General features: G+C 39.6%; 1 protein-coding gene across 1 annotated transcript; it reads right to left on the reverse strand.

Annotated features, from left to right (window-relative positions):
- Positions 1-15,370: 15,370 nt before the first annotated feature.
- On the reverse strand, positions 15,371-22,976 carry LOC138895598 (uncharacterized). Its single transcript, XM_070180306.1, has 2 exons — positions 22,763-22,976; positions 15,371-16,344 (listed from the first exon to the last, which is right to left on the reverse strand). The coding sequence occupies exons 1-2, from the start codon at positions 22,974-22,976 to the stop codon at positions 15,371-15,373; spliced, it is 1,188 nt and encodes a 395-aa protein (XP_070036407.1).
- Positions 22,977-25,023: the final 2,047 nt, after the last annotated feature.

Raw genomic sequence — 25,023 nt, forward strand, 5'->3', positions numbered from 1 at the left:
CACGCATTGCAGCGGAGTTATGTTAAGGTATGAACCTTGTGTTAGAATCGTGTGATGGTTCTACGGTGTGATGGATTTTCAGCATTTCATTGTGGCTGTACTTGTTAATCTTGCGGGGTAGTTCTCTCATTTGAGTCATTTTTCATGACTGAGTACATTTGAATTATTGCGTATTGGCGCACTGATGGCACGGGTTGTGGCTCTGAGTTATATTGGTGTGGCATGTCTGTGGGATAGTTGTGTTTAATAATATAAGGTCATTGTACCTAGAATGGGTACTATCGGGTTCGATTACGGTATATTCGGGAGGATAATATTAAAAGTCGGCTTAAGAAGTGATTATGGATCTGATAAGGGGTTACAAGATTTTGCTTGTTTCTTTTATTATCAACAGTGTACTAAGGTTGTGGGATGAAGTTTGGTTCGATATGGGGTTTAATACTAGTACTTGGTTGGTTTTGAAGTAGTTATTGTGACCACGAATGGTGCTACGAGCATGCGAGTTGTGTAATATGTTAGGTAATTATATCCGTGGTAATGGTTATGGCTCGATGCAGCTTGTTCAGACTTGTACAATGTGTAAATGTAAGATTCGTGTCTTGAAAAGAAATCCTGAAGGTTGGGAATTGAATTCCAAGGTTTTTGGACTAAGGTTAAATTAAGGATTTTCAGTTGTATTGTGCTGTCAGGCCTATGTGGAATAGGGTGACGTGGGATCACCCCCGGGTACGTGCGTGGTAAGATGGAATAATGATTTGGTGGCTTGGAAACAACCCTTGGCATGTTCGAGGACGAACGTATGTTTAAGTTGGGGAGAATGTAACGACCCAGCTGGTCGTTTTGAGTATTATAACCCCATTCCCCCATTTACTGCTCAATTTATGCTTTACAGTTATTTTATGACTTACCGGGTTAGTTGGTTCGGGTCCGAAAGTATTTCGGGGTGAAATGAGACACTTAGTCTCATAATTGAAAACTTAAGTTGGAAAAAGTTAACTGGATGTTGACTTATATGTAAACGACCTCGGATTTGAATTCTGATGATTCCAATAGCTCCGTATGGTGATTTTGGACTTAGGAGCGTGCCCGAAAAATTATTTGGAGGTTCGTAGTGGAATTAGGCTTGAAATGGCGAAAGTCGAATTTTCGAAAAGTTTGACCGGGGGGGGGGGGTTGACTTTTTGATATCGGGGTCGGAATCCGATTCTGGAAATAGGAATAGCTTTGTTATGTCATTTATGGCTTGTATGCAAATTTTGAAGTCTTTCCGGATTGATTTGATGTGTTTCGACACAAGATATAGAATTTGAAAGTTCAAAGTTCATAGATTTTGAATTGGGGTATGATTCGTCATTTTGATGTTGTTTGATGTGATATGAGGCCTCGAGTAGGTCCATGGTATGTATTAGGACTTCTTGGTGTATTTGGTTGAGGTCCCGGGGGCCTCGGGCGAGTTCCGGATGATTAACAGGTCAAAATTCAGAGTTGTGAGGTTGTTGAAGCTGTAGCCCTTCTGGTGTGATCGCACCTGCGAGGGTCTTGGCCGCAGGTGCGATGTCGCAGGTGTGGCAACTCGAGCGCAGGTGCGGAGTTGGAGAGTGTCAGCATAGGTCGCAGGTGCGATGGGATTTTCGCACCTGCAATTGCGTAGATGCGAGCAGGGATTCACAGAAGCAGAAAATGGTGAGGAAGCCGGGCAGTGCATGTGTGACATTTTTCCGCAGAAGCGGGTGCGCAGGTGCGAGCCCAGGCTCCGCAGGTGCGAAAAGCCTGGGCAGAACCCTTTAAGTTCGAGGGTTCAATATTTTCACTCATTTTTTGATTTTGGAGCTCGGTTTGGGCGATTTTGGAGAGGAATATTTCCACACAACTTGGGGTAAGTGTTCTTGACTCCCTTGTGATTATATTTCATGAATTAATCTTCATTTTGGTGTATGATTATCTAATCTTCAAGAGAAATCGAAGGAAATTCCTATAATTTCATAAAATAAATTTTTGAGTTTTGAACATCGATTTGGAGTCGGAATTGAGTAAAATTAGTATGGTTGAACTTGTAATTGGATGGGTTGTCAGATTTTGTGAGTTTCGTCGGATTCCGAGACATGGGCCCCACGGGCGGGTTTTGGAGTATAATTTTGGATTTTATGGGAAAATATTAGTATTTTGATATGGAATTAAATTTTATAAATTTGTGGATTGAATCAAATTAATTGTGGCTAGATTCGAGCCGTTCGGAAGTTGATACGCGCAAAATAGAATTTCTGGAGCATTGTTTAGCTTGCTCGACATTGGTATTGGCTTGTTCGAGATAAGTAACTTTTCTAATTTTGGAGCTAAGGGTATGAACCCTGATTATACGTGTTATGTATTTGGTGTTGAGGTGACGCACATGCTAGGGCCTGATTGATTCTAATATTGATACTGATTTATGATAGCGCTTGGGATGAAGGAGCCCTTCCGAAGTCTGCACACACCCCCAGTGAGCGCGGTTGATATTATTGAGAAATGGATCTTCCCTGGACATGGATCTTGTCCTAAGTATTATATACCTGGAGATGGATTTTCTCCACGGGCTGGATTGGCCCTACTCGGTACTGAGTGACTGATGATCAGTTGATGTGTATATTCCGGGATGGATCTTCCCTGGGCCGGATTGGCCATATACAGTACCGAGTGATTAGGCATGATGAGTGGAATGTGTGAGAAAGGGAAATTGAGTACTCTGAGAGTATGAGTACATGAGTTCATCTCTGAGATACATTGCATTGACATGCACACATGACATATATGCATAAAGATGTATTTTTCTCATGCTGTACGATATCACATCATTCATGATTTCTCACACATGTTGACAGATTGGCATAGTGATGCATTTGTTTTACACTAGTTATCTGGAAAGAAAATGAAACATCTTATTTATTATTGAAAGGATTTTGGAAAAATTATTGTTTTCAAACTTTTCATATTTTTGGCAACTTCGGTAAACTATTTGGGTTTTCATTGATGTACTTGAAAGGCAGAACTATTTTCAGAAATCATATTTTTGTTGAGCATTTGATCGTTAAGTTACTTCTGGTATTACTTATTTTATGTTGTTATGAATTATTGTTGATTATTGAAGTTCGACCCGACCTTGGTACAAGCTCGTCACTACTTTCAACCTAAGGTTAGGTTTGTTACTTATTGAGTACATGGGGGCGGTTGTACTCATACTACACTTCTGCACCTTGCGTGCAGATATTGGCAATTGATGTTGCTGCGTTCGTTGGGAGCTGGATCTGAAGATGTACTTGCGTTCTGCTTGTAGCCGTCTCTTGTTCATGGTAGCCTTTAATTTATAAAAATCTGTTCATGTACATTTCGAACAGATGATGTATTATTTCATACCAGTTTATTAAATTCTATTCTTAAAAACTCATGATTTGTACTACCAATTCTTGGGGAATGTATAAGATTAAGATTTTTTTTTAACTTAAATTGTTTAAATAATTATTATTGGAATTTGATATTTTATAATTGGCTTACCTAGCGGGTTGGGTTAGGTGCCATCACGACTAGTCAGATTTTGGGTCGTGGCATTTGATCTCTAACATTCCTTGTTGGAGACCTGTTGTTCAAATAAACTGCACAAGAAATAGCTTCGGCCCAAAATTCCTTGGGCCCACTTTTAGCTTTCAACATACATCTAGCAATATTAAGAATCGTTCGATTCTCTCTCTGCAACTCCATTTTGTTGGGGTGAATAAGGCACCGTTTGAGGGCGGCAAATTCCATGAGACTGACAGAAGTCATTAAATTCTTTTAAAGTGAATTCGCCTCCTCTATCGGACCTTAAAGCTTTTATTTCATAGCCACTTTCTTTTTCCACAAGTACTTTGAAATTTTTAAAAGCAGCAAAAGCTTCAGATTTTTGGTTCAAGAAATAAACCCAAGTCTTTCTACTAAAGTCATCAATGAAAAGTAGAAAGTATTTACTTTTACCAAAAGATGGTGGATTGATTAGTCCACACACATCAGTGTGAACAAGCTGGAGTGGCTTGGTTGTCATGACCCAAAATCAAACCTATCATGATGGCGCCTATCTTAATACTAGGCAAGCCGACAACCTCAATAAACCACAAATTCTATTAAGTTTGAAAACATAATATTTAAATTAAATATAAAATCTCACTAATATTGATATAAAAACACTCCCAAAACCCGGTGTCACTGAGTACATGAGCATCTAGATGACAATATAGTCTGACTAATACAAACACTACCTGGAAATGTAGAACAATACAATAACTGAAGGGGAAAGAGAGTCAAGGTCTGCAAACGCCAAGCAACTACCTTGATAGTCCCCAATAGATGAAATTCTGATATCTAGCAGCCGCCGTATCCGGAAGTACCTGGATCTGCACATGAGGTGCAGAGTGTAGTATGAGTACAACCAACTCAATAAGTAACAAGACTAACCTTTGGGTTGAAAGTAGTGACGAGCTCAACAGGTACAGTCCAGTATAGAAATAATAGTAAAGAAATGTAGGCATGCTTTCAAGTTCAACAGTTAACTCAGTACAAGTAAAATAGATCAATTTTGAATGATATGAGGAATATGACTTCTCTATATCTACATGCCAATGTACATGCTGTATGTGATGCACCTCAGTGGAAACCTCGTGTACTCACGATCTCAAAATAATCAATCACTTAGTACTATATATGGCCAATCCAGCCTAGGGAAGATCTATCCCATATATATATACATCAATTGACATTCACTCACTCAGTACTGTATAAGGCTAATCCAGCCCAGGGGAAAATCCATCCCCGAATATAAACGATTCGAAAAAGATCCATGTCTAAGGAATTCATCGCAATTATAAATTAATAAGGCAACTCCATGCCCTGGGAAGTCCATCCCAAACATAAGATCATATGCGCTCACTGTGGGGGGTGCAGACTTCGGAGGGGCTCCTTCAGCCCAAGCGCTATATAAAGCCGATGTGGCCTACTGTGGCGTGCAGTCCGATCCCATAATAATAAAGCCTATAAGGCCTGCTGCGGCGTGCAATCCCGATCCATATAATACTAATATATAAAGCCAATATGGCATGATGCGACGCGCAACTCGATCCCATAAAAATCCTCACAATGGATGAACATGACCGAGTTTGAAATGTACATTTTAAAAATAATTAATTCAATAGCAACACGACCCTATGGGTCCCAAAATATCGGCACGTAGCCTAAACATGATCTTTAATACGAGCCTCAGCTCAATTTATCTAACACTTGGAGGATATGCGGATAATGACATGATTCTTTAATTTTACAACTCCACAGAATTTATTTAAGTCACAATTTCTATGATGTACGCCCACACGCCCGTCACCTAGCATGTGCGTTACCTTCATACAATTCACATAACACGTAATTCAGGGATTTATACCCTCAGAACCAAGTTTAGAAGTGTTACTTACCTCAAACCGTGTAATTCTTTATTCCAATATGCCTCTGCCTCGCGAATCGGCCTCTGAACGCCTCGAATCTAGTCACAATTAATTCGATATAGTCAACACAAATTATAGGAATTAATTCCATATGAAAATACTAATTTTTCAACAAAATCTGAAATTCAACTCAAAAATATCAGCGGGGCCCACGTCTCGAAACCCGACAAAAGTTACAAAATACGAATGCCCGTTTAAAGTCCAACCATACCAAATTTACCAAATTCCGACATCAACTCGACCTTCAAATCCTCAAATCTTATTTTCAAATTCCTAGGCCAACATCGTAAAATTTCACCTTAAAAACACGTAATCTAGTCGAAATACTCAGTGATAATTCAATATTATTGACTAACAATGATCACAAGTGACTTACCTCAAGTTTTCCCATGAATTATCTCTAAAAAACCACCTTAACCCGTGTTGGAAATGTCCAAAAATGCCAAAATCCCGCAGCCCCTCTGATTTTATTCTGTCCAGGGCTTTTCGCTTCTGCAAAATGTTTAACCGCATCTGCGGTCTCGCAGATGCGAGGTCCTGCCTGCTTCTGCGGCTCCTTTCACTTATGCGAACAACAGTCTGCTTCTATGGTCCAGTGCCCTCCTTAGCCCAGGCTGCATCTGCGACCATTTTGTCGCTTCTGTGGTCGTGCTTCTGCGAGGTTTTGTCCTCTTCTGCGATGCCAGGCTCGCATCTACGAGCTCGTACATGAGTGAAAATTTCTGCAGGTGCGATTGCATCAGTAGGCAGAAATTTTCGGCTTCGTTCTAAGTCCAAATTTGATCCGTTAACCATCCGAAACTCACCCGAGGCCCCCAGTACCTCAACCAAATATACCAACAAGTCCTAAAACATGATACTAACTTAGCCGAGGCCTCAAATCACATCAAACAATGCTAAAAGCACGAATCACACCCCAATTCACGCTTAATGAAACTAAGAAATTCTAACTTCTACATTCGATGCCGAAACCTATCAAATCAAGTCTGATTGACCTCAAATTTTACACATAAAATGATATAACAGACCTATGAAAATTTACAGAGCTGGATTCCGACCCCGATAACAAAAAGTCAACTCCTTGGTCAAACTTCCAAACTTAAACTTCCTATTTTCGCCATTTCAAGCCTAATTTATCTACGCTTCCAAATAATTTTTCAGACACACTCCTAAGTCTAAAATCACCAAACGGAGCTATTGGAATCATCAAAACTCTATTTCGGGGTTATTTACACATAAGTCAACATCCGATCAATGATTTCCCTTTAACTTTAAGTATTGGAACTAAATGTTCCAATTCATTCTGAAACCTCCTCGGCAAGTCACATAATTATAATTTAACACAAGATTAGCTGTAAATGGCATAACGGGGTTGTAATACTTAAAACGACCGGCCGGGTCGTTACATTCTCCCCCTCTTAAATAGGTGTGGATATTTGCTCCGCATCTCCCGCTCATTCTCCCAAGTAGCTTCTTCGACTGGTTGGCCTCTCCACTGCACTTTCACTGAAGCTATGTTCTTTGATCTCAACTTTCGAACCTTCCGGTCCAGAATGGCCACCAGCTCCACATCATAAGTCAAATTACCATCCCTGAACTGTACTGAAATCCAAAACATGAGATGGATCTCCGACATACTTCCAGAGCATAGATACATGAAGCGCTGAATGAACGCCCGATAGACTAGGAGGCAATTCAAGTTCGTAATCCACCACTCTAATTTTCTTAAGTATTTCAAAAGACCCAATATACCTAGGACTCAACTTGCCCTTCTTTCCGAACCTCATAACACCCTTCATAGGCGAAACTCGGAGTAGTACCTTCTCTCCTACCATGTAAGCAACATCGCGAAGCTTCCGGTCAGCATAACTCTTCTGTCTAGACTGTGCCGTGTGAAGTCGATCCTGAATCAATTTAACCTTCTCCAAAGCATCCTGAACCAAATCAGTACCCAATATGCTAGCCTCACCCGGCTCAAACCAACCTATCAGAGACCGACACCGTCTCCCATATAAAGCCTCAAACGGAGCCATATGAATCCTCAATTGGTAGCTGTTATTGTAGGCAAATTCTGCAAGCGGCAGAAACTGATCCCAAAAACCCCCAAAATCTATAACACAAGCATGTAGCATATCTTCCAATATCTAAATAGTACGCTCGGACTGTCCATCCGTCTGAGGGTAAAATGCTGTACTCAACTGTACCTGTCTGACTAAGTCTTGCTGTACTGCCCTCCAAAACTATGATGTAAACTGAGTGCCCCAATCTGAAATGATGGACACTGGTACACCGTGAAGACGGACAATCTCGCGGATATAAATCTCAGCCAACCGCTCCAAAGAATAAGTAGTACCGACTAGAATAAAATGCGCGGACTTGGTCAACCGATCCACAATTACCCAAACAACATCAAACTTCCTCAAAGTCTGTGGGAGTCCAACTACGAAGTCCATGGTGATACGCTTCCACTTCCACTCTGGAATTTCAAGTCTCTGAAGCAATCCGGCCGGTCTTTGATGCTCGTACTTCACCTGCTGGCCATTTAAACACCGAGCTACAAATCCCACTATATCTTTCTTCATTTTTCTCCACCAATAGTGCTATCTCAAGTCCTGATACATCTTTGCGGTACTCGTATGAATGGAGTACCGCGAACTATGGGCTCTTCAAGAATCAACTTATGCATCCCATCTACATTTGGAACACAAATCCGACCCTGCATTATGATCATCCCATCATCTCCAATAGTAACATCTTTGGCATCGCCGTGCTGAACTGTGTCCTTCAGGACAAGCAAATAGGGATCATCATACTGACGCTCTCTAATGCGGTCATATAAGGAAGACCGAGAAACCATACAAGCTAGGACCCGACTGGGCTCCGAAATATCTAATCTCACGAACTGGTTAGCCAAGGCCTGAGCATCAACTGCAAGAGGTCTCTCACCAATAGGAATGAATGCAAGGCTACCCATACTCACCACCTTTCTACTCAAGGCATCGTCCACCACGTTGCTTCCCGAGATGATACAAAATAGTAATATCATAGTCCTTTAGCAGCTCTAACCATCTCCGCTATCTCAAATTTAGATGTTTTTGTTTGAATAAATGCTGAAGACTCTGATGATCTATAAATACCTCACAAGACATACCGTAGAGATAGTGCCTCCAAATCTTTAATGCATGAACAATAGCTGCCAACTCTAAATCGTGAATAAGGTAGTTCTTTTCATGTGGCTTCAACTGGCGTGAAGCATAAGCAATCACTCTACCCTCCTACATTAAGACACACCCAATACCAATCCAAGAAGTATCACAATACACTGTATAAGAGCCTGAAGCTAAAAGCAAAACTAGAACTGGAGTTGTGGTCAAAGCAGTCTTGAGCTTCTGAAAGCTCTCTTAACACTCATCCGACCACCTGAATGGAGCACCTTTTTGGGTCAATTTAGTCATAGGCGCCGCAATAGACGAGAAACTCTCCACAAAGAGACGATAATAACTGGCCAAGCAGAGAAAACGCCGAATCTCAGTAGCTGAAGATGGCCTGGGCTAACTCTGAACTAACTCTATCTTCTTCGGAACCACCTTAATTCCTTCACTGGACACTATGTGTCCCAAGAATGCCACCGAACTAAGCCAAAACTCACACTTAGAGAATTTGGCATAAAGTTTATCCTCCCACAATCTCTGTAATACAATACTCAAGTGCTGTGCATGTTCCTCCTGGCTACGTGAGTATACCAGGATATCATCAATAAATACTACGACAAACAAATCTAGTACGGCTAGAATACACTATTCATTAGGTGCATAAATGCTGCTGGGATGTTGGTCAGCTCAAAAGACATCGCGTGAAATTCATAGTGACCATAACGGGTCCTGAATGCCGTCTTTGGAATATCTTCATCCCGAATCTTCAACTGATGATACCCAGACCACAAATCAATCTTAGAGAACACCCTCGCTCCTTGAAACTGGTCAAATAAATCATCAATATGAGGCAAATGATACTTGTTCTTGATTGTGACTTGTTCAACTGCCTGTAATCAATGTACATCCGCATAGTACCATCTTTCTTTTTCACAAACAGAACCGGTGCACCCCAAGGTGACACACTAGGCCTAATAAATCCCTTATCAAGAATTTCCTAAAGTTGTTCTTTCAATTCTTTCAATTCAGCTGGTGCCATACGATACAGAGGAATAGAAATGGGCTGAGTGCCCTACACTAAGTCAATACCAAAGTCAATATCCTTGTCGAGTGGCATACCCGGCAGGTCTGTAGGAAATACATCCGGAAAGTCTAGCACTACCGGTACAGAATCAATGGTAGGAGTATTTGCATCAACATCTCTCACAAAGGCCAAATATGACAAACACCCTTCCCAACCATCCGTTGGGCCTTCAAGTAAGAAATTACCCTGTTGGGAACATAATCTAGAAAACCTCTCCACTCGACCTTTGGCAATCCCGATATCGCTAATGTCATGGGTTTTGAGTGACAGTCCAGAATAGCATGACATGGAGACAGCCAATCCATACCCAAGATCACATCAAAATCAACCATACTAAGCAATAAAAGATCAACTCTAGTCTCCAATCCCCTAATAGTTACCACACACGACTGATACACACAATCCACAATAATAGTATCGCCCACCGGTGTAGACACACGGACAGGTAATACTAAGGACTCACGAGGCATATCCAGATAACGAGCAAAATATGATGATACATATGAATATGTGGAACCAGGGTCAAATAATATAGAAGCTTCCCTGTGGCACACTGAGACAATACTTGTGATCACTGCATATGAAGCAATGACATCTGGCCTGGCAGGAATAGCATAGAATTGGGCTTAACCGCCACCTGATCGACCTCCCCCTCTAGGGCGACCTCTAGCTGCCTGAGCCCTACCCCGAGCTGGCTGGGCAGATGGCGTAGTAGCTGGTGCATGAGTCGTAGCCTGACTCCTCTATTGAACTGGACCTCGCGAAAGGTGGGGACAATATTTCCTCACATGACCCATCTCTCCACACTCATAGCAATCCCTTTCGAAGAATGGTGGCGAGTTCTGAGGCGGACCTTGAGAACCAGAATAACTACTAGAAGAACCTGGTATAGATGAACCCTGAACTGATGGTGCACGAGATGAATTCTGAGCTGGAAGTACACTAAGAGAAGACTGACTCGGTCGAGCATTATATGAACCATGGTTAGCTGATGCGCCACGATGAGCTGGATGAGCCATCTAAGCAGGCCTATAAGGTCGACCCTTGCTGTGATAGGATTGTCCCCCAGAAGGAACACCACTAGAATTACCTGGACTACGAGACCTCTTGGCCTCCCTCTCCTCACGCTCCTAAGTATGGACCATCTCTAGTCGTCGAGCACTGTCAACTACCTCGTTGAATTTAGCACCTGCTACATTTCCTAGAGTCATAACAAAACAGAATTGATGGTTGAAGCCATTAATGAACCTCCTGATCTTCTCCCTCTTAGTGGGAACCAGCCAAACTGCATGGCGAGCCAGTTATGAAAACCGCATCTTATACTGAGTCACGGATAAGTCCTCCTATCGTAAATGCTCAAACTACCTGCGTAGTTCCTCTCTGCGAGTTTGTGTCACAAACTTCTCCAGGAATAATACGAAGAACTCATGCCATGAAAGTGGTGCTGCACCAACTGGTTTGCTCCTCTCATAAGTCTCCCACCATCTGAAGGCTGCTCCGACTAGTTGAAAAGTAGTAAATGAGACCGCCACTGGTCTCTAAAATACCCGCTGTATGAAGCATTCGCTGGCATCTATCCAAGAAATCCTGAGCATTCTCTGACTCAGTTCCACTGAAAGTTGGAGGACGGAGTCTCCCAAACCTCTCTAATCTCTTCTGCTCCTCGTCATTCTTAATAGGACCCACCTGGGCTTGAGCAGCTGCAACCGGATGGACTGGTAGTGCCCCCGGTATCTGAAGTCCCTGCACTACCTGCTTTGGAGTACGGGCGATAGGGGTATGAGTACCTCCCCCGACCTGAGAAGTGGCTGGTGCGGCCTGAGCCAAAACCACCCGAGCAAGGCCAGTACAAACAGTCAATATTTGTGCTAGAGCCTCCTGAAGGCCTGAAATCACAATAGGCATAGCTGGTGACTGAGCTTGCCACGCCGGCTCAACTATACCTGGAATCTGCTACTGAGTTGGAGCAACTGGTGGTTCTACAGGTGCTACTCCAACTGCTGTACGAGCTATATCTCGACCTCTACTATGACCCCGGCCTTTCGTGGCCCTAACTGGTGGCACTGGTGGTTGGCCATCCGATCCGGTAGTACGTATCCTCACCAGATGTGAGAGAATAGAATAACAAAAATTTAGTTTTCAGAATCAACCAATTCGCACGACAGAATACAAGAAAGTAAAATTTTCCTAAGGGTTCGACATCCTCTCGAAGATAAGTACAGACGTCTCTGTACCGATCTGCAAGACTTTACTAAACCTGCTCATGACTCATGAAACTTATATAACCTAGGCTTTGATACCAACTTGTCATGACCCAAAATCAAACCTGTCGTGATGGCGCCTATCTTAATATTAGGCAAGCTGACAACCTCAATAAACCATAAATTCTATTAAGTTTGAAAACATAATATTTAAATTCAATATAAAATCTCACCAATATTGATATAAAAACACTCTCAAAACCCGGTGTCACCGAGTACATGAGCATCTAGATGAAAACATAGTCTCACTAATACAAACACTTTCTGGAAATGTAGAACAATACATTAACTGAAGGGGAAAGAGAGTCAAGGTCTGCGGACGCTAAGCAGCTACCTTGATAGTCTCCAATAGATGAAACTCTGATATCTAGCAGCCACCGTATCCGGAAGTACCTGGATCTGCATACAAGGTGCAGAGTGTAGTATGAGTACAACCAACTCAATAAGTAACAATACTAACCTTTGGGCTGAAAGTAGTGACTAGCTCAACAGGTACAATCCAGTATTGAAATAACAGTACAGAAATGTAGGCATGCTTTCAAGTTCAACAGTTAAACTCAGTACAAGTAAAATAGATCAATTCTGAATGATATGAGGAATATGACATCTCTATATCTATATGCCAATGTACATGCTGTATGTGATGCATCTAAGTGGAAACCTCGTGTACTCACGATATCAAAATACCCAATCACTCAATGCTATATATGGCCAATCCAACCTAGGGAAGATCCATCCCATCAGCTGACAGTCAGTCACTCAGTACTGTATAAGGCCAATCCAACCCAGGGAAAAATCCATCACCGAGTATAAATGGTTCGGACAAGATCCGTGTCCAGGGAATTCATCGCAATTATAAATAAATAAGGCAACTCCATGCCCTGGGAAGTCCATCCCAAACATAAGATCATCTGCGCTTACTATGGGGAGTGCAGACTCCGGAGGGGCTCCTTCAGCCCAAGCGCTATATAAAGCCGATGTGGCCAATTACGGTGCACAGTCCGATCCCATAATATTAAAGCCTATAAGGCCTGCTGTGGCGTGCAGCCCCGATCCATATAATACTAATATATAAAGCTAATATGGCCTGCTGCGGCGCGCAACTCGATCCCATAAATATCCTCACAATTGATGAACATGACTGAGTATTAAATGTACATTTTAAAAATAAATTAATTCAACAGCAACACGACCCTATGGGTCCCAAAATATCGGCACGTAGCCTAAACATGATCTTCAATATGAGCCTCAGCTCAATTTATCTTACATGTGGAGGATATGCGGATAATGACATGATTCTTTAATTTTACAACTCTACAGAATTTATTTAAGTCACAATTTCTATGGTGCTCGCCCACAAGCCCGTCACCTAGCATGTGCGTTACCTTCATACAATTCACATAACACGTAATTCAGGGATTTATACCCTTAGAACCAAGTTTAGAAGTGTTACTTACCTCAAACTGTGCAATTCTTTATTCCAATATGCCTTTGCCTCGCGAATCGGCCTCCGAACGCCTCGAATCTAGTCACAATTAATTTGATACAGTCAACACAAATTATAGGAATTAATTCCATATGAAAATACTAAATTTCCAACAAAATCCAAAATTCAACTCAAAAATCATCAGTGGGGCCCACGTCTCGAAGCCCGACAAAAGTTACAAAATACGAACGCCTGTTTAAAGTCCAACCATACCAAATTTACCAAATTCCGACATCAACTCGACCTTCAAATTCTCAAATCTTATTTTCAAATCCCTAGGCCCAAATCCTCAAATTTCATCTTAAAAACACGTAATCTAGTCGAAATACTCAGTGATAATTCAATATTATTGACTAACAATGATCACAAGTGACTTACCTCAAGTTTTTTCGTGAATTGTCTCTGAAACATCGCCTCAACCCGTGTTGAAAATGTCCAAAAATGCCAAAATCCCGCAACCCATCTAATTTTATTTTGTCCAGGGCTTTTCGCTTCTGCGAAATTTTTAACTGCATCTACGGTCTTGCAGATGCGAGGTCCTGCCCGCTTCTGCGGTCCAGTGCCCTCCTTAGCCCAGGCCGCATCTGCGACCATTTTGTCGCTTCTGCGGTCGCGCTTCTGCGAGGTTTCGTCCGCTTCTGTCGACCTCTCGCTTCTATGATGCGAGGCTTGCTTCTGCGAGCTCGCACCTGCGTGATAATATCTGCAGGTGCGATTGCATTAGTAGGCAGAAATTTCTGGCTTCGTTCTAAGTTCAAATTTGATCCGTTAACCATCCGAAACTCACCCAAGGCTCCCGGGACCTCCACCAAATATACCAATAAGTCCTAAAACATTATACGAACTTAGTCGAGGCCTCAAATCAAATCAAACAACGCTAAAAACACGAATCACGCCCCAATTCAAGCTTAATGAAACTAAGAAATTCCAACTTCTACATTCGATGCCGAAACCTATCAAATCAAGTCCGATTGACCTCAAATTTTGCACATAAGTCATAAATAATATAACAGACCTATGAAAATTTCCATAACTAGATTCTGACCCCGATAACAAAAAGTAAACTCCCGGTCAAACTTCCAAACTTAAACTTCCTATTTTCGCCATTTCAAGCCTAATTTAACTATGGGCTTCCAAATAATTTTTCGGACACACTCCTAAGTCCAAAATCACCATACGGAGCTACTGGAATCATTAAAACTCTATTGCGGGGTCGTTTACACATAAGTCAACATCCGATCAACTATTTTTACTTAAACTTTAAGTCTTGGAACTAAGTGTTCCAATTCATTATGAAACCTCCCCGACAAGTCACATAATGATAATTTAACACAAGATTAGCAGTAAATAGGAAAACGGGGTTATAATACTCAAAACCTCCCCGGGTCATTACATTGGTTGATCTTGACATGACCTCATTTGAAAAACTCCTCCTTGCATGTTTTCCAAGAAGACAAGTTACACACAATTGATTGGGATGGTTGATTGATGGTATTCCATGCACCATGTTCTTTTCTCCCATTGATTTGAGCGCTTCAAAATTCAAGTGCCCAAATCGCATGCTAAACACCATGATTCATCTTGCATATTAGCCTTCAAACACTTTGCATTAATTTTCTTCAGATTCAAAGAAAATAATCTATTTGTTGCCATATGCACTTTAGCAATTAGTATTCCACTTGAATCTCTAAGCCAAAAATGTATATTTTTCCTGTGGATGTCATATTCCTTTTCAGGAAGTTGGCCCAAACTCAAAATATTACTTTTTAATTTTGGGACATAATAAACATGTTGAATTAACTTGTGGTCACCATTTTTACAGGAAATCAGAATCGTACTTATCCCTTCGATTTGAATATTTGAGGTATCTCCAAAGGACACATTACCTCTCACCGTTTATTGATCTTCACAAACTTCTCTTTGCATCCACACATATGATTGCTTGCTCCATTGTCCAAATACCACGAGCTACAATCATCCTTGTCTTCTTCCTTGAGTGCGAGCAACAACATTGACTCATCTTCTTCTTTCTTGTCGTCAACAAGGTTAGCTTTTTCTTCAACATTTCTACGATATTCCCAAGAGTAATGGCAAAATTTATGATAATTATAATACTCAATTTTTGATTTGTCATATCTTTGTCCATTATTTTCTTGGTAGTATCCACGTCCTCTTCCTCCTCTTTGTCCACAACCACGACCTCTGAATGTTTGGTGGATTTTAACTTCATTATTGAAGTTGTTACGAGTACTTCTTCCTCTTCCATGACCACCACGGCCTCGTCCGTTTCCTCGATAACTTTTTTCACCTCCATGGTCCTTAAAGGATGCCTGAGTTTTAAGAAGTTGCTCCAATGACACTTCTTGTCTCCTTTTGATCTTTTCTTCGTGGGCCTGTAAAGAACCCTCCAATTGCTCTACCATCATAGAGTCTAAATTTTTAGACTCCTCAATAGCACACACCACAAAATCAAATATAGGTGTTAAAGTGCGAATGATATTTTCTACCACACGGACATCTTCTATGTCCTCCCCGTATCTTCTTAATTGATTTACAACAGTCTTCACTTTTGAACAATAATCCGAAATGCATTCAGATTCTTTCATTTTTAAAACTTCAAAGTCAGCCATTAGAGTTTGAAGTTTTACCTTTCTCACCTTGTCAACTCCTTGAAGAGAATTTTGTAAAATCTCCCAAGCTTCCTTTGGGGTAGTAGCATCTGCCACCTTCTCAAATATGACATCATCCAAACATTGGTGGATGAGCGTGATGGCTTGTTGATCCTTCTTCCTTGTATTTGCCAAGACATCTTTTTCATTTTGAGGCAGAACTTCCTCATTATCGGATTTTGCATATCCTCTTTCTATGATTTTTCACACATCCTGAGAGCCAAGAATGACTTTCATACGTAGATACCATTTCTCATAATTATCTTTTGTGAGACGGAGGTACTGAAAAGCCAGCAGACCATTATTCACCATGACTCTGATACCACGTTGTTGGAAAAATAAATATATCCCGCCCAAAAATAATATCCACGAAAAATAATAATAACACAAGAGAGTAATAATAACACCAAATCTTTTAACAGGGTAAAATACAATACCCGAGCGGAACAATATTACCACTATAATATTACAACTTAGTAGTATCAAGAGACTACTACAATTTCGAAAGAAATAACACTCTTTATTTTAAACACATCATTACAATATTACTCACACTCACTATTTATCTCACAGACTGTCCATAAATTACTCTCTCTAACTTCTATTGCTTCTCTCTTATTTGTGGTGTGCTTACAATGAGGAGGCAACGTCTCTATTTATTGAGTTTTGTTGCTCACCAAAACTAATTAAAATTGGTTCGGCGCCTACTTTGCAGATTTACAAGATTGAAAATTTGTAACAAGTTGGTCTTGCTCCACCGCCCAAGCAGCAAATCAAACAAATTTGATTTTTGCTTCCTTTTTTTAAAATTTCTTTTTATTCAAATGGGTCCAACAAATGCTTGAAAAAATGCATCTACCAATTTATTCCTAAAAGGAGGATTCAAATATTCACATTAGTTCACATTAGTGTTATCGTTTTATATGGATTGGAACAAGCCGACGAGCCTTTGGAGGGACAGAGAAAATTTTACTATACTAAAGGAATATTTATGTTTTCCTGAAAGGTACATTTTCCTCATAAGAGGTGCAGGTTCTCCTTTATCTTTTTTATATTCTTTTAGCTTAATGGTCCATCCCTGTCATAATGTTTGTTTTACTGTTGATGCTGCCAATAGTTAGGAAGTTAAATGCAACTAAATACACTTATTGGTGGAAGCAATCTGCAACATTTTTTTCAGTTAAAAGTTTCTTATGACATCTATTCTTCTTAGTACATAACCTTGGTAAATCCTTTTTTAGTGTTGTGACCCTGTCAAGGTCGAAGCTACTTAAATATGGAAACCCAACTGATTTAATTTCTCGCTTTATCGTGGTATTACTTACTGATTAAACGTTGCTATACGCATCTGCTCAGTTGAAAAACAAAAGTGCGCGAGATATGGTTGTCCATCTGCTATGTCAAGTTATAGTTTATTTAAATGCATGCCAGTTTTATTATTTGTGTGTACTTTTGGGTTTTTTATTTTATTTTATGCGTCCATTTACAGTTTTATTTTCATCATTTCCTCCAGCCTTGAACTTTTCTTGGTAAGCATGTCAGGGCTATCTTTTTCTGTTTGAAACTTATTTATGTTACTTTTACTACTTTGGTTGTGACTTGTGAGCTCTGGAATTCAATATTGTTACTCCATATGTTTATTATTCGCACATGCATGTTCGGAAACTGATCCTTCGATACATATATAACTAGTAAATTTGCACGCACTTCGCGCGGTCATCGAAGGCCTCGGTGAATTTATGAACTAATCTCTTTCTAATACCTGAAAATATTAAAAATAAATTTCAAACCATACAAGCATTTACATGCCTATGCAACAGATTTTCTCAATAGATACGTGAATTATCAGTTATTGAATCCATCACGAAAATAAACCAGAAGTAGATGATTCTATAGTATTGGAAAAGGAAGAGAAGTCAATAAAGCAAATGTCAGAAATTCATGTTTTGAGGGTGTTCTACCAAACCAGTACAAATCTACAAGTCAGCAACAATTCAATTAAATGAGCAAGATTAGAATTCTAGAAATAAGAGTGTATATGATATAGGTCATTCACTTTTCTTGTTTTACACCCCATACCACACCTCCTACACTACTACTGCTGATTATAATGTGATTTGGTCATATTATAATCATATTATTATGTGATTTGATCTCACACTAAAGGTTCCTCAAATTGGTCTTTTAATTTGACTCGCTCAATTTGTTGTCACTTCTCCTTCCTTTATACTTGCACCATTTTGCACGTACATGAGAATTCCCTTGTTAAGATTGTCACAATTTAATGTCTTATGAACAACTGACGCCAGGAAACTGTTGAACTCCCAATAAAATAAAGAAAAACGATGTTGCATTGTCCCTCATGTTAATTTTTCGAATTGTTTACGGGGAAAAATAGACATATATACAAAAATAATATACCTTTTATCGGCTATTATTGTAGGAGCGACTAAAAATAAACGTTTCTCTTGTTTATTTATAGAAGTCATTCTCACCGATTATTATAAATGCCTCAAAAAAACTGGATATGCCTTTTCTCTCAAGCATCTTTTATGGCTAATGTTAGGTATTAACCATAGTGCTGATAAATGATATCTTTTCCCTGGATCATTTCTAGTGCTCGCCTTGCCTAGTTATTGCCATGCTTCTAATATCATCAACAATGCCTGATATGGTCGCTGTGATTATAGGGAAGAACAAATTCTGATTCCCATTTTCTAGATAAGAGTGATGCCGTCTTCTTTCCTTGTGAGTTTTTGAAAACATGAAAATAAAAGGTAATTGCAGTGGTAGCCAAATGGTTTGATCTTCCATGTATATTTGGAGATCATATTGGTAATCTGGATTTGGTGTAAAATAAGAAAGGAGTATATATCTCCAAGTTGTAGTAGGGGATCTTGGTTTCGTAGAAATAAAAAAGAAAAAGAAGGGTACAAGGAACACCATAGAATACCATGCATGTTTTAGTAACTCAAAGTTGCATTTAAGGTATATCCCTATATAATCCTTTGTTAAAAAGTTCAGTCTATATTTAGAAATATTTTAGCAAATGTTTTAAAAAATATATATAAACTACTCACTGCTGAAATTAGAATTTCTCAATAAGGCCTAATTTACTATATACACACCATAATGTAGACATTGATAGCCCCACCTGATCCTTTGAGTGCTTATAGTCATACCCAAAGATGCATAATTTAACAGAAATAACGCTAAGAAAATATATACAAAGTAAATTTAAAAAACAGAAGTATCTTGAGTTCTTCTTCCACTCACAGGTTGCCTTTGATGACAAAGAAGTCGTAGAGAATACATCCCATTGCTTCTGAAAGTATCAAATCCATATGGTGGTGAGATAATTTGTTTGAGATATTCTCTCTATACAAGAAGGCTTTACCTCTAAAATCTGGAAAACTAAAAGGCAAAAGTATCGTCGTTTCATTGTGACTTATAAATCTTCAAATTTAATATGAATTATACAAAAAAAAAATTGATTAGGGGAAGAATGAGAAAAAAGGAACAAACAGAATGCCCGAACACACTTAATTGTCCCCTTAAAATCCTTCTAGTCTCAGTTTTCGGCTGCTTTATGGATGGAAAATAATTAATGAATAGACAGTTAAAATTAAGCACTACCAAAATATGATGAAATGTTCATAACACGGTGCGCGCGCTTCTTCTTCGCTAGAGAATTCTTACCAGCAATTCACTTATCCTCGACAGTCTTCTCTGTATTGCTAACTGAATGGCATTGCAAGGTTTAGTACTATAAGAAGTTTATTCACTTATCCTCGACAGTCTTCTCTGTATTGCTAACTGAATGGCATTGCAAGGTTTAGTACTATAAGAAGTTTAGTGAAGGCCAACATATTAATCACAATTTTGCTTCTTCAACGCTTTCGAACCTTTCTTCTCGGCGGACTTGTTCGATGCATTGGGGGCTTTCAATTATGCTGAGAGAGATTGAAGGTAATTCTAAGCGGAAAAACAAAGAAATCGTTAACTCTGCCTGGAGGGCTTTCTATTGTATACAGGGAAACTAAAAAAAACCAATAAAACAAAAAAGAGAAGATTGTTGAAGAAGAAGCAAGAGATAGAGTTCGGTAAGGTAAAAAAGGGGGTGTATTTAAGAATGCCAACGGAAGTGTCTTTTGAGTTATCTAACTGAAAACGTAAGCCGTCCATTCGGGACAACCGATAAGAAAAACTGAATATATTAGCGACGGATGAGTGTTTTTTTAAAATTGAAGAGATAATTTAAATTTTTTAAAAAGCCCAAAAAAATGAGAAAAAAGATAAATAGTCATTCTATTCAAAGAGAAGTGCCATCTCACTTGTCTATGCCCCTGCTTTATATAGATATATAGATTGTGTACCATTTTAGATTACTGTTTGTTATTATTCTTTTGATTATTGGTAACAATTAACTACGGCTTAATTAAACCGTCTCAGCAATAGTCTGAAGTATCCAAATTGTTATTCGAAGATTGGGCCTCTTCCGATTTTGTTGTTATTTGCAGTAGACTGATCAATAGGTGTAAAATGGAGGATGAAAAAAAAAACGCAAAAAAGAATAATAAACAGAAACCTATAAGCTTCTTCTAATGCTAAAGGAGCCTCAAGTTTCAAATAGGACCGATTTAGTTATAATTTTATCTCATAGTAACTTTATACGGTCAAAATCGGGCTTGCCCTTCGTATGACTGATCGAGACTAGAACATGATAGGGCAAGGTTCAAACTCGTGTTATATCGAACCATGGTGCGAAATTAGATTGTCGAGCTCGTGACCCAGAGATCGATCAAGATCGAGACCGGCCAAGATCGAGACCGAGCAAGATCGAGATCGAACGAGACCAAGGGAAGCTTACCGAGCCAAATAACGAAAAGCCGAAATATCCGAAATCGGGCGAGCATCGCGGCGAAAATCCCGGCACGTATCAAGAAGAGGCCGATTAATTAGCCTATCATGGGATTCCTTACTGTATTTAGAATTGTATCAAGAGTAGGACTCCCCTACTATATAAAGTGGGTCTGATCATTAGTAAGACACATCAAATTTACGCAATACAACGCAATATGTTCCCTTCTTCTAGATTTCAATATCTTGCTATTCTGTTCTTATATCAGTTGAATCTTCACTTGGTTTGAGGGTGATCGAACTTGAGGGCCAAGGCTATTCGATTCGTTTGGTTTGCATTTATTTCTTTCACAGTCAACTTTAACATTAGTATATATATTTCCTCAATTTGTGCCAAGTTATATCACGTATCCTTAAAACCGCGTATAAATTTAATTGTTATCCGTTTTTAGGGTAAACAGTAACATAAACCTATAAGCTTTTTCTAATGCTAAAAGAATCAAAATGTGCTACGAACTATCAAGTGACCCCTATGTTATATGGTTATTCTGGTCTAATCTTCTATTTCACCTCATATGAGCTAATCTTAATGTTTTTTTTCCTTTGATCAGTAACCATACATTTTGATTCTAATACAAAATGATTATCAATTAATTGGACTCTAAAAGTTCTGATTTCTTCTTCCACCTGACCTTGAACACCCGACTTTCTTATAAGAAATTGAGATCTCTTTTCAGCAATGTATTAAACATATGAAGTACTAATCTTCCTAAATAGCCACTACATATATGTTCAGGATTTACAAGACACACGTTAAACAGTGTTTCAAACAGAATTCGTTGACATCGGCTGGACATTCAGATGTGTCTTTTAGGGATCTATTTATTAAGTAATGTAAGATACATTATATAAAAATATGCCAGAATTCAGAAAATGAATCTACGTTGATAAAAATAGAGCGGAACTAAGAGTTTTAAGGAAGGAAATTTATGTTAGATTTTCTGTTAAAACAATACAAAGAATGTGTCGTAAGTAGAATTTTTTTTTTTTTGGCAAATAGACCACCAGGCATGTTGCCTAGTAGTTTTTATATTAATAATAAATAGGAAAACCACAAAGGAAGGAAGAGTAAAAGTAAGGGGGACAAAAGCTACAGTATTCTCGCTGCTATGCCTTTGCTATATAATCATCCCTGTGCGCCTCCAATGCCCTTTGGCGCAGCCTCAGTAGACTGCTGGCGTAGTCTCACGAGGGAGAATGATCTCATAGCGGTATGGATATTTTACAAAGGCGTAGGTAATGATCTAGCACATACTGCGCTAAACCTTACTTCACAATTCCTACTGAGGCATTAATAGGCTCGCCTACTAACCATAATGTAAAGAATATGAAGTAGCACGAACTAAGTACTGTATGATCATCATAGAGTTTATAACATACTCTATGATGATATTACATATGATTATGTTAATAAAATGGTAGAATAAAATAATGTAGGAATTAGTGTCTTGCCCTCTATACTCTATCTTTGTGAAATCTTCGACTTGTAGAATCTTGTCTTCTTTATGTACCCTCTTCAAGATGTATTCAAAATTCATCATTTCTTCTTTGATCGGTTGGACTTGTTGGATCTTGTTGATGTTGTCGGCGCATTCAATTTTTATTTTGCAACCCTCATTGGTGATTTTCTAATGGTTACTTTCTCATTTACCTTGCTGTCTCAACTCTTCTTCCTTGTATGTAATTTCTTACCTTTACCACTATGCATAGGTGATAAATCACCTCTTTTTGCTGCCTCTGCCCGGCATTGTTGCAACATTTCATCTTCCTTTCCTTCCTCATACAGATCTTTTCCCACGTTCACTGGATGTGGAATGTTTTGGACGAGATCAAGTGTCATCAAGGCATTTCCATCTTGTGTATTTGCCAAAGTTGCCGTGTTTTGATGTTGTTCTATGCCTTGCATCTTGTTCCTGTTCTTAATCACATGTTCATTGCTAACAACTTGAGATGAAGTTAACGAGTTTAGAGGTTTAGAGCTTACCAAAGCGCCCAGTAGCTTTCTGTCCTCCAACGAAATAACTTGTGTACTTATATCCTACTGCTGCTGTCCAGCATTTAAAGGCGTTACTGCAGTACCTGGAGTGCATGCAATCTGCTGCTGCTGTCCAGCCTTTGATGTTGTTGCTGCATTTCTACCATCAACAGTAGTAACATCTGAATTGTTTAGATTAAGCTTTTGCTGATGCACAATAGATGTAGGTGTTACTGCATTTTGGCTTTTAGTACCACATGGAGAATTTCTGGGAATGAATGCCGGAGCATTCAAGTTAAGCTTGCTTTTGCGACTGGAAATCGAATCTATTTTTGGCAGTGTTGGTGAGCCTACTGAAAGCACATCTTCATCTTCACTCTCTTGAACAGCATAATCAGTAGATTCCCCAGCTTCCACATTTTCCCAGTCCTCTTCTTCATCTTCCTCACCTTGGTCAGCCCAAGTTTTGGATTTACTAACCATCTCTCTCAAATTTGCTTGTACAATTTCATTGTTATTTCCAGGGGACAGCATCAACTGCCCAGACTCGCTTCCATACTCACCAAAAAACTCAGCTGACTGTGAAGGAACTTCAAACATGGATGTGTTCAAAGTAACTATTGGTTGTTTAACCATAGTGGTATTCACTACCATTTTAGCCTAGGCATCTTTGATAATTTTTTCCACATGAGGACTGGAAAAATGCAGTGTAGGTGTATTGGAACTGTGAGCTTGCTTGCCAGTAATGGTATTCACTACCATTGCAGGCTGAGCATCCTTTACCATTTTGTCTAGATCTAGATTGGATATGTGTAAAGTCGGTGAGGCTGCATTAGGTGCTGCCCCATCCTTTTGCTCGTCGACAGGAACAAGAGCAAGATCCTTTGAGACTTTTGATCTAGCATCTGCATTCTTCATGGACTGCTGGTGTTTGCCACTGCCTGGAGGCTTAGAAAGCCTAGATGTTGAGACTAAATCATGACCAACCTGCTGTACATTCTTCTCAACATCACCCAACACATATTCATTCAATAATACATCAAAGGAGTTGGAGATACCAACATTCTTTGATGCAGTAGACTGGTTTTTACTAACTGGAGCATTCTGCTTGTTTGGTGATCGATTCACCACTGCCCAGTCCCTACCATTTGATTTTTGCGTGTTTGGACATCTGAATGTTGAGTATCTGCTATCTCCAAGTGAGCTGTAACAGACTTGCCATCAAAAACACGTCTAGTTTTGCCTGGAGAAAGCAGCTGCACAGCTTGCACAACAGTAGCTACATGGGCTGCTGGTTTTTCAACTAGATCAATTAATGCAACAGGATTTTTAGCAACTCCAGCAGCCTGCTTTTCCCCCTCTAACACCTGAGAAAACTTATTCACAGCTACTGCAATTCCAGTAGTTGATTGCTCATGAAACATTAATCGATCACCATATTTTCCAGGTGCATTCAAAGCACCAGCAACCTGAGTACTACCGGAGGCTCCTCGATCAGCAACCTGTTGATCCTTTTCCTGCCCTTGGCCATTAAAAAAATTCCCCAGCCCCTTTAACATCAGATCCCCTAGTACCAGAAGCAACTAAAATAGATGTTTGGACAGCTGCTTCGAGAGTATCAGTTGCGACAGAACGTGCACCTACTATTAACGAAACAGTACCAGCTTTACCTGGATTATTAACCACCTGCCCAGCTAATTCCTCCTTATTCTCACCAATAACCTTGTCAACGTTATCCTTCCCCATATGTGGCTCCAAAGCTGTGTTAATCCTGGCTAATGCTCGATCAACAGTAACTACATTAGCCTCACGAATTGTATCAATATCACATCCACGATCTTCTCTACTGGTATTACATGTTGGTTTCATAGCTGGCTGCACCTCAATATTTGTAGTTTCTTGAATTTTATTTGCAGCTCGTTTGGCATTCAACAACTCCCTAGAATCACCTTTTAACTGCTCGACATTACTCAGCTCC

This window comes from Nicotiana tomentosiformis, chromosome 7 (assembly GCF_000390325.3).
Source record: "Nicotiana tomentosiformis chromosome 7, ASM39032v3, whole genome shotgun sequence".
Classification (NCBI taxonomy): Eukaryota; Viridiplantae; Streptophyta; class Magnoliopsida; order Solanales; family Solanaceae; genus Nicotiana; species Nicotiana tomentosiformis.

Bases quoted from the DNA above. Each gene is read 5' to 3' on its own strand.
- LOC138895598 (XM_070180306.1), bottom strand. From the start codon at position 22,976: ATGCAAGGCATAGAACAACATCAAAACACGGCAACTTTGGCAAATACA. The intron at 16,345-22,762 runs GTAAGAAATTAC...GAAAAATCATAG, and splicing joins ACCTATGCATAGTGGTAAAG to AAAGAGGATATGCAAAATCC.